Consider the following 13,383-nt stretch of genomic DNA (forward strand, 5'->3'; position numbering starts at 1 on the left):
AGTAACTTAAATCGGAATTCAGTTTCAGGTTAAATGTTAATGTTTGACTAGGGTCGCTTTCACATGGCAGTATTTGGTTTAGTATTTTGCTTTAGTATTTGAAAGCCAAAACTAGGAGTGGATCCAAAACACAGGAGAGGAGCAAATCTTTTCATTAAGGCTACATTCACACGAGCGTGTCCGGTTTGCGTGAGCAAAAAACGGACCGTATTTCCTGCATTTCATGTACATGTGACATCTGTGTGCGTTCTGTGTGGCATCGGTGTGCTTTGCGTGTAGCATCCGTTTTTCACGTCTGTGCTTATCCCCTGCAAGCACTTCCTTTTATTTATTTATTTATTTACTTATTTATGTTTTAAAATTCTCTGCATTTCTTTAGCAACTGATGCGTGAAACACGGAGAGCACGCGGATGTCGTGCGTGTGCTGTCCGTGTTTTTCATGCACCTAAAATCTGCTGACACGTTCGCTTTAAAAACCAGAAACAGTCCTCTTACGTTATTTCCTCTCACTGTGACTATCATGTTCTTATCAATTAGAAATTTGCAGGGTTTGTCACCTCCTGAAAAATGTATGTTAAAGATCATTTAAAATGTTTCTCTCATTACTAATAGTAAGACAGTAAGGACTGGTTTACCTTATTGACATTTATAAACTAATGGTGCATTGGATTGTACTGCTTTGCAGAAGAGAACTGTTTGATATTTAAAGGCTATAGCTCAGCATGACCCCCATAGATACTCAGATTGGAGGGACCTCGGCACTTGTTCAGCTCTGTAGATCCTTCACAGACTTTCACATTCACAACGAGGGGAGCAGCTAGGGGGGGGCAGGTGGGGCATGTTTGCCCGGGCGCAACTAGGAGAGAAGGTAGAGGGGGCGCCGGGCTGAAATATTACTATCCATATATGGATAGTGACGTCAGGGGCTCCTCCTCCAGGAGAGGAACCGTCCTGTATTCAGCGGGACAGTCCCAGATTCCGGACGGTGTCCCGCTTTCCTGGTCGGCCGGGGGTATGTCCTGCGGTCAACTGTATCTGCAGATACAGTTGAACCTAATGCTGAAGCAAGGAACAGTCAGCTCCTTGCTTCAGCATTAGTTCAGAGCGGGGGAGCAGAAGGAGCTCCTCCACTCGCCGAGGGCTCCCCGGGCACAGCGGCACTACCTACAGGACACAGGGGCACTATGTAGGGGCACTACCTACAGGGGACACTTGCGCTATATACATGGGCACTATTTATGTGGGCACTGTGGTACTATCTACATGGGCACTGGCACTAGGGGCAGCTAAGGAGGCATTATACTCTATGTGGGCATCTAAGGTAGCATTATACTTTATGGGGCAGCTAAGGGGACATTATACTGTATGGGGGCAGCTATGGGGGCATTGTACTGTATGAGGTAACCTATAGGGGCATTATACTATATGGGGCAGCTATGGGGGCATTATACTGTATGGGGCAGCTATGGGGGTATAATGCTGTATGGGGCAGCTATAGGGGCATTATGCTTTATGGGAGCAGCTATTGGGCATTATGATGTATGGGGGAATTTGTTTGGGCATTATACTGTATGGGGCAACTGTGTGGGCATTATACTGTGTGGGGCAGCTATTGGGGCATTATCCTGTATAGTGGCATTATACTGTATGGGGACAGCTATGGGGAGACATTATACTGTATGGGGATGCTGTGTGGGCATTATAATGTATGGGGGCATATGTGTGGGCATTATGCTGTATGGGAGCAGTTATAGGGGCATTATGCTGTATGGGAGCAGCTATTGGGCAGTATGATGTATTGGGAATTTAGGAATGCTACTGTATGGGGGCATCTGTGTGGGCATTATACTGTATGGGGCAGCTATGGGGGCATTATACTGTATGGGGGCATTATGCTGTATTTTGAGCAGCTATTGGGCATTATGATGTTTGGGAAAATTTGTTTGGACATTATACTGCATGGGAGAATCTGTGGGCTTTATACTGTATGGGGGCATCTGTGTGGTCTTTATACTATGGGTGCATCTATGGGGGCATTATACTGTATGGTGGCAGTTATGGAGGCATTATACTGTGTAGTGGCAGCTAGAGCACATTATTCTGTGTGGGGGCAGATATTTGGCATTATACTGTGTGGGAGGCACTATGGGAGCATGATAATGTGTGGGTTGAACCGAGGGTTTATAGGCGGGGATTGGATGGGATTAGAGGCATGGCTTAAAAGAAAAAACATGAATACACATGCCGCATTGGTTGTCCCTGTTTGTGAAACTTGGAAGTTGGGAGGTATGCAGGAATCCCCAGCCAGAGTGTTGCCGACGCTCTTCCCCGGGATTCCACTCCTGGAGAAGCCCCTGACATCACTATTCTTATATGAACAGTTTTGTCAGGGGCTCCTCTATGGAGCCCCAATGGCACTATGTAAAGGGGGGATGGGGTGTTGCACTATTTACAAGATGTCACCATATAGTCTTATTAGCCTCAGTTATACAATCTGATTTAGTGAGGCATTGAACTCTTTCATTTATTTTCTTTTAATTTATTGTTACGTTAACTCCCTTATATGTCACTTGTAAAATGCACACATGGTTTTATGCTCGAGTTACATAAAAAAAGAAGGTGAAAAAAAAATTACATCTCTTGATTAGTACAAACATGGCAAGGGGGAAGGAGATGTCGGGAAAGAAGTTGGGGGGGGGGCACGCCAAACCACTGCCGTAGCTATAGGGGTCGCAGCGGTCGCAATTGCGACCGGGCCCCGAAGCCAGGGGGCCCACGGCCCCCCGCACCACATCAATAAAAAGTTACTATAGTAACTCGGGCCGCGGGCCCCTGTTACTATAGTAACATACTTTACTTACCTTCCTGGTTCCGGATCGCAGCGGAGGTCCTGACGTCAAGCGCTGTGCGCAGCGCATGACGTCACCACGCTATGCGCCGCGCACAGCATCAAGATGACAGAACTCCCGCCGCGGCCGAAGAGGAAGGTAAGATAGCCCTGACTGGCGGGGTCCGACTCCCGGGACCCGCCAATCAGCTGTTTTGAAGGGGCTGCAGCACTCGTACGAGAGCTGCTCCCCTTCATTCCGGTCACACTGTGAATCCGTGTCGGCGATTCACAGTGTGAGCGAGTAGTGAAATGAAGGGGAAGCAGCTCTCGTACGAGTGCTGCGGCCCCTTCAAAACAGCCGATTTGCGGGTCCCGGGAGACACATCAGCTATTGATGGCCTATCCTGAGGATAGGCCATCAATGTTTAGGGACTGCACAACCCCTAAGCCTACGATGTAGCAGGCTTAGGGGGCCCATGAGACAGGATCACAGATTGTGTGATCCTGTCTGCTGGGCCCTGTATCTAAGCCATTCACATGGTAGGCTTAGATACATGGCCCATGCGTGATCCTGTCTGCTGGGCCCTGTATCTAAGCCAATCACATGGTAGGCTTAGATACATGGCCCATGTGTGATCCTGTCTGCTGGGCCCTGTATCTAAGCCAATCACATGGTAGGCTTAGATACATGGCCCATGTGTGATCCTGTCTGCTGGGCCCTGTATCTAAGCCAATCACATGATAGGCTTAGATACATGGCCCATGCGTGATCCTGTCTGCTGGGCCCTGTATCTAAGCCAATCACATGGTAGGCTTAGATACATGGCCCATGTGTGATCCTGTCTGCTGGGCCCTGTATCTAAGCCTACCACACTGTAGGTTTAGATACAGGGCCCCAGCACACAGTAATCTTATACTGTATAACATTACTGTCTGCTGGACCCTGTATTTAAGCCTACGTTGTGGTAGGCTTAGATACAGGGCCCAGCAGACAGGATCACACATGGGCCATGTATCTAAGCCTACCATGTGATTGGCTTATATACAGGGCCCATCAGACAGGATCACACATGGGCCATGTATCTAAGCCTACCATGTGATTTGCTTAGATACAGGGCCCAGCAGACAGGATCACGCATGGGCCATGTATCTAAGCCTATCATGTGATTGGCTTAGATACAGGGTCCACAGACAGTATCACACATGGGCCCTGTATCTAAGCCTAACACATGTTACTAATCGTTTTTTGTGTGTTTTCTTACAGGTTCGGTCGTTGGACTACGGAGGATTCCAGGACTACTTTAGACTACAGCTTTTTTTTTTATTATCAATAAAATGGTTAATGAGGGTTGTGTGTTTTTTTTTTTATTTCAATAAAATATTTTTTCTATGTCTTTGTGTTTTTTTTTAAACTATATTACTACCGCCTTAGTAATGGCTGCCGGCTGATTGACAGCATCCATTGCTAAGGCGGGGCTTAGTGTTAGCCGGTGCAGAGGCTAACACTAACCCCCATTATTACCCCGGTACCCACCAACACCAGGGGTGCTGGGAAGAGCCAGGTACCATCCAGTACCTGACCATCTGTAGTGATGGTCGGCCACTGGGGCGGCCGCAGGCTGGTAGTATCAGGAGGGGAAAGGCCAAAAACAGTGGCCCTTCCCACCCTGGTGATGCTAGGCTGCTGCTGCTTTATTGTATCTGGCTGGTTATGAAAAATGGGGGGGACCCCACGTCATTTAAAAAAAAATAAAAAATAATTGGAAAGAACGATGTGAGGTCCCCCCATTTTTCATAACCAGCCAGATACAATAAAGCAGCAGCAGCCTAGCATCACCAGGGTAGGAAGGGCCACTGTTTTTGGCCTTTCCCCTCCTGATAATACCAGCCTGCCACCACCCCAGTGGCCGACCATCACTACAGATGGTCGGGTACTGGTTCGTACCCGGCTCTTCCCAGTACTCCTGGTGACGGTGGGTACCGGGGTAATAATGGGGGTTAGTGTAGCCTCTGCACCGGCTAACATTAAGCCCCGCCTTAGTAATGGAGGTTGTCAATCAGCCAGCGGCCATTACTAAGGCGGTGATAATAAAGTTTAAAAAGATACAAGCACATAGAAAAAATGTTTTATTGAAATAAAAAAACACAACCCTCATTAACCATTTTATTGAGAATAAAAGTCCTCGTATCCGAAGTCCAACAACCGAACCTGTAAAAAAACACAAACACACAAAAATAATCAGTAACACATAAAGAAGCAAAATTATTATTCTTACCTATCCTGGGTCCAGCGCTGGAGACGCAATGTCAGCGAGCTGGGCCCTGTATCTAATCCAATCATGTGTAATACGGTCTGCTGAGCTGTGTATCTAATCCAATCATGTGTGATACTGTCTGCTGAGCTGTGTATCTAATCCAATCATGTGTGATACTGTCTGCTGGGCCACTGTATCTAATTGTATCTTGTGTGATACTGTCTGCTGGGCCCTATATCTAATCCGATCACGTGTGATACTGTCTGCTGAGCCACTGTATCTAATCCTATCATGTGTGATACTGCCTTCTGAGCCACTGTATCTAATCCTATCATGTGTGGTACTGTCTGCTGAGCCACTGTATCTAATCCTATCATGTGTGGTACTGTCTGCTGAGCCACTGTATCTAATCCTATCATGTGTGATACTGTCTGCTGAGCCGCTGTATCTAATCCTATCATGTGTGATACTGTCTGCTGAGTCATTGTATCTAATCCTATCATGTGTGGTACTGTCTGCTGAGCCACTGTATCTAATCCTATCATGTGTGATACTGTCTGCTGGGCCACTGTATCTAATCCTATCATGTGTGATACTGTCTGCTGAGCCACTGTATCTAATCCTATCATGTGTGATACTGTCTGCTGAGCCACTGTATCTAATCCTATCATGTGTGATACTGTCTGCTCAGCCACTGTATCTAATCCTATCATGTGTGATACTGTCTGCTGATCCGCTGTATCTAATCCTATCATGTGTGATACTGTCTGCTGGGCCACTGTATCTAATCCTATCATGTGTGATACTGTCTGCTCAGCCACTGTATCTAATCCTATCATGTGTGATTCTGTCTGCTCAGCCACTGTATCTAAGCCTATCATGTGTGATACTGTCTGCTGAGCCACTGTATCTAAGCCTATCATGTGTGATACTGTCTGCTCAGCCACTGTATCTAATCCTATCATGTGTGATACTGTCTGCTGATCCGCTGTATCTAATCCTATCATGTGTGATACTGTCTGTTGGGCCACTGTATCTAATCCTATCATGTGTGATACTGTCTGCTCAGCCACTGTATCTAATCCTATCATGTGTGATACTGTCTGCTCAGCCACTGTATCTAAGCCTATCATGTGTGATACTGTCTGCTGAGCCACTGTATCTAAGCCTATCATGTGTGATACTGTCTGCTCAGCCACTGTATCTAAGCCTATCATGTGTGATACTGTCTGCTGAGCCACTGTATCTAATCCTATCCATAGTTTATAGGGTCGTAGTGCTATAGATATGCTATGCTGTCTCATATACACACTTTTTTTTGGGCGGACACATATGTATTGGGGCTATTTCCCTGACATTTTAAGCCCTGAGGGTATGTTCACACGGCAGCGTCTGTTACGGCTGAAATTACGGTGCTGTTTACAGGAGAAAACAGCACCGTAATTTCAGCCGTAATGGCATGTGCAGGCGTCTTTCGCTGCGTCCATTACGGACGTAATTGGAGCTGTTTTTCTATGGAGTCCATGGAAAACGGCTCCATTTACGTCTGAAGAAGTGACAGGCACTTCTTTGACGCGGGCATCTTTTTTACGCGCCGCCTTTTGACAGCGGGGCGTAAAAAAAAATGACCGTCGGCACAGAACATCGTAAGACCCATTCAAATGAATGGGCAGATGTTTGCCAACGCTTTTGAGCCGCATTTTCGGACGTAATTCAATGCTAAAACGCCCGAATTCCGTCCGTAAATAGGGTGTGTGAACCCAGCCTTAGTGATACCCCGGCTGCTAGTGCTGCATTGTTGGGTCACTTAGGAGACCCAGCGATGCAGCTGAAAGCTGCGGACCGTCGGCCATGAGAAGTTTGCGGGGGGGGGGGGCCCAGTAAGAATATTTGGCATCGGGGCCCATGAGCCTTTAGCTACGCCCCTGCGCCAAACTAAATCTTTGCCCCAGGTGCTGGAGAACCTAGCTACGCCTCTTGTCATGATTATAGGTATGGATTATGGATGGTTGCCTCAAACAAGTCAATGTAAGGTATTTGCTGCATCCATACAGGTGTATCATGTGAATGCAAGATATCATGTACTGCTTCTGCTATAGGAATTAGCTACAACCTCTTTAATTATTTTATTTATGAGGTTTCTAAATAAGCAGAAACCAAATCCTTAGTTGATTCTATTTTAATCACAACAACTCTATGCACATGTCTTTACTTTTATACATAATGTATAGTTTTAACTCACTGAAATGTTTATTTAATTTCCTTACAGGTTTTTGGGGGCCTAGTATGGATTTTGGTAGCTTCTACTAAATTGCCTGATACTTCGCTTTTGCAAGGATGGGTCATGTTTGTTTCAGTCACTTTATTTATATGTACAACAATTCTTCTGCTCTTCTACTTTGTGGGAGCTCATGGAGGAAGATCAACATGGACAACTCTGGTAAGATAAGTACCACTAAATGAATTATGATGTCATTATAACCAGTGTATGTACTCCTGGGGTATCTGCATCTACATTGTTGGTTACTTTTCATAACGTCTTTGAAAATGTGAAAATTAATTGTTGTATGATCCATGGGGTGACTGCACATTCAAGGATAGATAAGAATGTGCCAGCAACAATGATTACTACTATCATTATTAACTCCTTAATGACCAGCCTATTTTAGACCTTAATGACCAAGCCATTTTTTACGTTTTTCCATCGTCGCATTCCAAGAGCTATAACCTTTATATTTTTGCGTCGACATAGCTGTATAAGGTCTTGTTTTTTGCGGGACAAGTTGTACTTTTTAATAGCACCATTTTGGGGGACATATTATTTATTGATTAACTTTTATTAACTTTTTTTTGGGGGGGAATAGAAAAAAACCTGAAATTTCACCACTCTTTTTCGCGTCTTAAATCAACGGCGTTTACCGTGTGATATAAATAACACAATAACTTTATTCAGCGGGTTGTTACGATTGCAACGATACCAAATTTGTATAGTTTTTGTATGTTGTACTACTTTTACACAGTAAAAACGCTTTTTTTTCAAAATTATTTGTTTTTGTGTCTCCATATTTGAAGAGCCGTAACATTTTTATTTTTTCGCCAATGCGGTTGTATGGGGCTTTTTTTTTGCGGGAAGACTTGTAGTTTTTATTGATACCATTTTTGAGTAGATGCGACTTTTTGATCACTTTTTATCACAATTTTTTTAAGTCAGGATTCACAGAAAACAGCAATTTTTCCATAGTTTTTTATTAATTTTTTTACGGCGTTCACCGTGCGGGTTAAATAATGTAATACATTTATAGTCGGGGTCGTTACGGACGTGGCGATACCAAATATGTGTAACTTTTTTACTTTATTTTGTTTTTTTAATAGTAAAGCATTTTGTAAGGGGAAAAGCTGGGTTTTTCATTTCTTTTTAAATTAACTTTATTAAACTTTTTTTTTATGTTTTTACTAGTCCCGTTAGGGGACTTTAATATGCGATTCTCCGATCGCTATTGTAATACACTGCAATACTCGTATCGTATCGCCGGGTGTCGGTGGGAGAGAGAGGGAGCTCCCTCGCTCTCTCCAAAACCACTCAGATGCGGTGCACGCTATTGCGCACCGCATCTGAAGGGTTAAACGGGTGAGATCGATACGAATATCGATCTCACCCGGCAGAGCAGGGACGCCCCCAGCCCTCAGCTGCCTCTAGCAGCTGAGAGGAGGGATATTTGACGCTCCCTGCTCTGTTTACTTTATCCTGATGCAGTGCCGTAAAAAGGCATATGCATCAGAATAAAGCCCGTTAGTGGCCGCCGTTAAAAGGCGTATTGGCGGTCACTAACGGGTTAATCTGAATGGGTTTATGATCATCAACAATTATTGTTTTGTAGGAACACTTAGGGCGGGTTCACACATGGCGGAATTGCACTTAAATTCCGCTGCGGACACTCCGCAGCGTTAATCCGCAGCGGAGCCGTTTCTACATTGACTTTCACTTTAATTTAGCAGTGTTCGTTTACACGATGCGTACAATTCCGCTGCGGAGCATAGGCTGCGGAGCGGAATTTGGTGTCCGCAGCATGCTCTGTCTGTTGCGGAGCAGTGGCGGACTCATGGCGGAATTTCTCCATTGACTTCAATGGAGATTCAAAGTTCCGCAATGAAGTCCGCAGCTGTCATGCACATGTCATGTGTGCTGCGGATGCGTCTTGCTTTTTTTACTTGACATTTCTTCATTCTGGCTGGACCTATGTATTTCTAGGTCTACAGCCAGACTGAGGAAGTCAATGGGGCTCCCGTAATGACGGGAGCGTTGCTAGGAGACGTCAGTAAATAGTCACTGTCCAGGGTGCTGAAAGAGTTAAGCGATCGGCAGTAACTGTTTCTGCACCCGGGACAGTGACTACCGATCCCAATATACATGTATCTGTAAAAAAAAATGAAGTTCGTACTTACCGAGAACTCCCTGTTTCTGTCTCCAGTCCGGCCTCCCAGGATGACGTTTCAGTGTAAGTGACGGCTGCAGCCAATCACAGGCCAAGCACAGGCTGCAGCGGTCACATGGACTGGCGCGTCATCCAGGGAGGTCGGGCTGGATGCCGAAGGAGGGACGCGTCATAAAGACAACGGGCGGTAAGTATGAATTTCTTTTACTTTCACTAGGGAAAGTGCTGTCCCTTCTCTCTATCCTGCACTGATAGGGAGAAGGGAAGCACTTTTCCCGCAGTCCGCAGCAGCTAGTCCGCATCAATTTTCTGCACATTTTGTGCAGATCCGCAGCCGTAATCCGCAACCCGGATTAGGTGCGGCATTGATGCGGACAGTTGCGGAGGAATTCCGCCATGTGTGGTCATGCCCTTAGGCTTCATGCACATGTTGCATATTCTGCTGTTGAAAATATGCAGTAAAACTGCAGGAAACAAAGAAATTTGCAGGAAAAAATTCGCACCTGCAGGTGCGTTTTTCGGTGCGGCATTTATGTTTTGGTGCGTATATAGCTGCGTTTTCATGCTGCGGGTTTAGCTGCATATTTCTTTAGAACTGCAAGGATAGATTTCGCAAGTAGAATCGTGAGATAAATTGACTGTGGTTTAGAAAATATGCACCACGGGTCAATTTACATCCCGAAAAATACTGCAGCGTGGACATGATATTAACTGGAATCTCATAGACTTTGCCGGTACTATATTATGCTGCGATTTTGCCGCACGTGAATACGCTCGGCAAAACTGTACGTAATATGCAACGAGTGCATTCGGCCTTAAGGTTTCCATAATTTTCATTAGTGGAAAATGCTATGACCTTAAAGGCTATGTAAACCTTTGAAATGCATTTTTGTTTTTTTAATAAAAAAGGTCAGTGTGATTGGTGCAACTTTATAAATATTTTTTATTAAAAATTGTTTTTACTTTTTGAGATACATCTCCTCTATAATCTCTATACAGAGCAGCTGTATCTAGCTCTAAATTCTGCTCCCGTCGGGTTCGCGGGACTGATTGGTGACGTGAAATGTTCATAACTTAGATGTGATAGATTACAGGTGGATCTTGTGTGTCAAAGTCACGCAGAGCCGCTGTCACTGAGGCTGTCAGGTCAGGTCATAGCACATGATACAGCTGCTATGTATAGAGAATACAGAGCAGCTGTATGTCAAAAAGTAAAAATTATTTTTAATAAAAACTATTTATAATGTTGCAGCAATTACACTGATTGAAGGGCATTTTTTTTAAAATAGAAATGTCAAAGTTTTACATAGCCTTTAAAGAGGCTCTGTCACCACATTATAAGTGCCCTATCTCCTACATAAGGAGATCGGCGCTATAACGATCTGTTTTTACCACTTTATTAGCGATTTGGTTTATGCTAATGAGTTTCTTAATGCCCAAGTGGGCGTGTTTTTACTTTCGACCAAGTGGGTTGTACAGAGGAGTGTATAACGCTGACCAATCAGCGTCATGCACTCCTCTCCATTCATTTACACAGCAGCATCACGTTCTTACTAGAACGCGATGTGCAGCCACATACACAGACATTAACGTTAATCAAGTGTCCTGAATGATAATGAATATACATGACCTCCAGCCAGGACGTCATGTGTATTCAGAATCCTGACACTTCTGAATCTTTTCTGTGAGATTTCCAGCAAGGGAAACAAAATCTTGCTTACCTCGTAATCTCGCAAGATTACGCGTGGCTTGCTGGAATCTCACAGAAAAGATTCAGAAGTGTCAGGATTCTGAATACACAAGACGTGCAGGCTGGAGGTTATGTATATTCATTATCAGGACACTTGATTAACCTTAATGTCTGTGTATGTGGCTGCACATCGTGTTCTAGTAAGAACGCGATGCTGCTGTGTAAATGAATGGAGAGGAGTGTATGACGCTGACTGGTCACTGATTGATCAGTGTCATACACTCCTCTATACAACGCCCACTTGGTCGAAAGTAAAAACACGCCCAGTTGGGCATTAAGCAACTCATTAGCATAAAGCTAAAAATCGCTAATAAAGTGGTTAATAATAGATCGTTTTTCTAAATAAAAAGCATTACTGTCACCTACATTATAGCGCCAATCTCCTTATGTAGGAGATAGGGCACTTATAATGTGGTGACAGAGTCTCTTTAACGTTTACTATCATCTGAGAAAAAGTGGTTATGAGGCAATGTAAATACACAAAATTTCCCATCATGCAAATAACTTTGCATTGACTTCTGCCTTGATTTGTGGTCTAGCCTGGGCTCTCATTGTTGCCAAATGACAGATATGCACCCCAAGAATCGTTAATGACTGCACCCAACAACGACTGAGGGGATTGTCACATGGGGATTGGTTGCCATAGTGAGCTGAGAGGAGGGAGAGAGGAAAATAGATTCAGACAGCAACAGATTTTACACCAGGCGACCAAGATATTAGCCCCATGAGATCTAATATGGTTGACAGGAAGTAGCTTCCTTTGTCAGAAATGTAAAATTTGTAGCACAAAAAGCTGAGTTTACAAGTGAAAGAATAGACATTCAAGAGCACATAGGAACTTTTCATTTTTAGCTGTAGGTTTGCTTCACGTATATCATTCTTTAGGCAGATTTAGATATTTCATCATCTGACACCACATTGGCCTAAGTATAGATCAGCTTTTCTTCATCTTACATTTTAAAATCAGGGCGTGTTTTTTAATGTGAAACACTAGTAGAAGACACATGTGAAAATAAAGGGTGAGAAAAGGAGTTTCTTATGTAAAACACTGAAAAACTGCAGATTATGTTAGTTTGGCTCTGAATGTTTCACTAACCAGTTTAGTTCTGAACAATTGGCACTTATAAAGAAGACACTAATACTTTGCAGGTGGCAACATAGGTGGGGGTAAAGGATAGATAGGGAAGGGAGATAGTAGGGGTTACCTGGGGGTTAGAATTGTATTAGTTTTTGTAATGATTTTACAAGATATATTGTATATTCCCTTATTTTCTTTTTCTGGGGGACTTGTCTACCCCTCCTGATCTCTATCATTATTTGTATTTTATAACCTAATAAAAATGAGTATTTAAAAAAAAAGACACAAGTACATAGAATAAGTAAATAAAAATGTTGCCTGACAGGTTTGTTCAGCCGTTCCTTTCAGCTGGATACATACAATAGACAGTATCTGCAGCAAATGTTGAATGACATCAGTACATAGCATTCATGTGTATAAAATGCATCTACAGGAAGAAACTATTAAAGCCATACCCCACTCAAAACCCGAATAATGTGTAAAAACTATTCCCTACATAACATTTATAGGGCTTTTAAAAGCTGAGATCTGAGGAGTTTTTTTGGTGGGGTCCTCAAACAAAGCTGGTGATCTCTGCAATATTGTTCCCTGACTTACCCTAAAATAGTGTAAAAAGGAGTCAAAATGCATTTTTGTAGACTCTACAGAGCTATTGTTTCATGTCACTGGTGTCCACCAGCAGTCAAGTTTTTTGTTTTTTTTGTCTCTCATTGGGATAGATTTGTCAATGTACTTGTGCCAATGGCTTTTCCTTTATTTCTACTTCTCACACTGTGGATCGCCGACAAACTTGTAGCGACAGTTCACATTATTACAGCTTTCTTCCATCCACTTCAATGGGAGAAGACTGTGAGGGTATGTTCACACGGGCTATTTTAAGCTGTATTTTGTGCCTAAAAACGACTGAAAAATCGGAAGCAGAACGCCTACAAATATCTGCCCATTGATTTCAATGGGAAATAAGGCGTTCTGTTCCGACGTGTTTTTTTACGCCTCGTTTTCTAAAAACGGCATGTAAAAAGACGCTCGTGAAAAA

General features: G+C 43.7%; 1 protein-coding gene across 1 annotated transcript in view; it reads left to right on the top strand.

The window, feature by feature from the left end:
* Positions 1-13,383, top strand: part of MAL (mal, T cell differentiation protein (MAL blood group)) — a 60,704-nt gene that overhangs the window by 18,329 nt on the left and 28,992 nt on the right. The window contains exon 2 of the mRNA XM_075864415.1: positions 7,356-7,526. Within this exon, the coding sequence (XP_075720530.1) occupies positions 7,356-7,526 (171 nt within the window). The remainder of the gene's footprint in view (positions 1-7,355; positions 7,527-13,383) is intronic.

This window comes from Rhinoderma darwinii, chromosome 4 (genome assembly GCF_050947455.1).
Source record: "Rhinoderma darwinii isolate aRhiDar2 chromosome 4, aRhiDar2.hap1, whole genome shotgun sequence".
Lineage (NCBI taxonomy): Eukaryota > Metazoa > Chordata > Amphibia > Anura > Rhinodermatidae > Rhinoderma > Rhinoderma darwinii.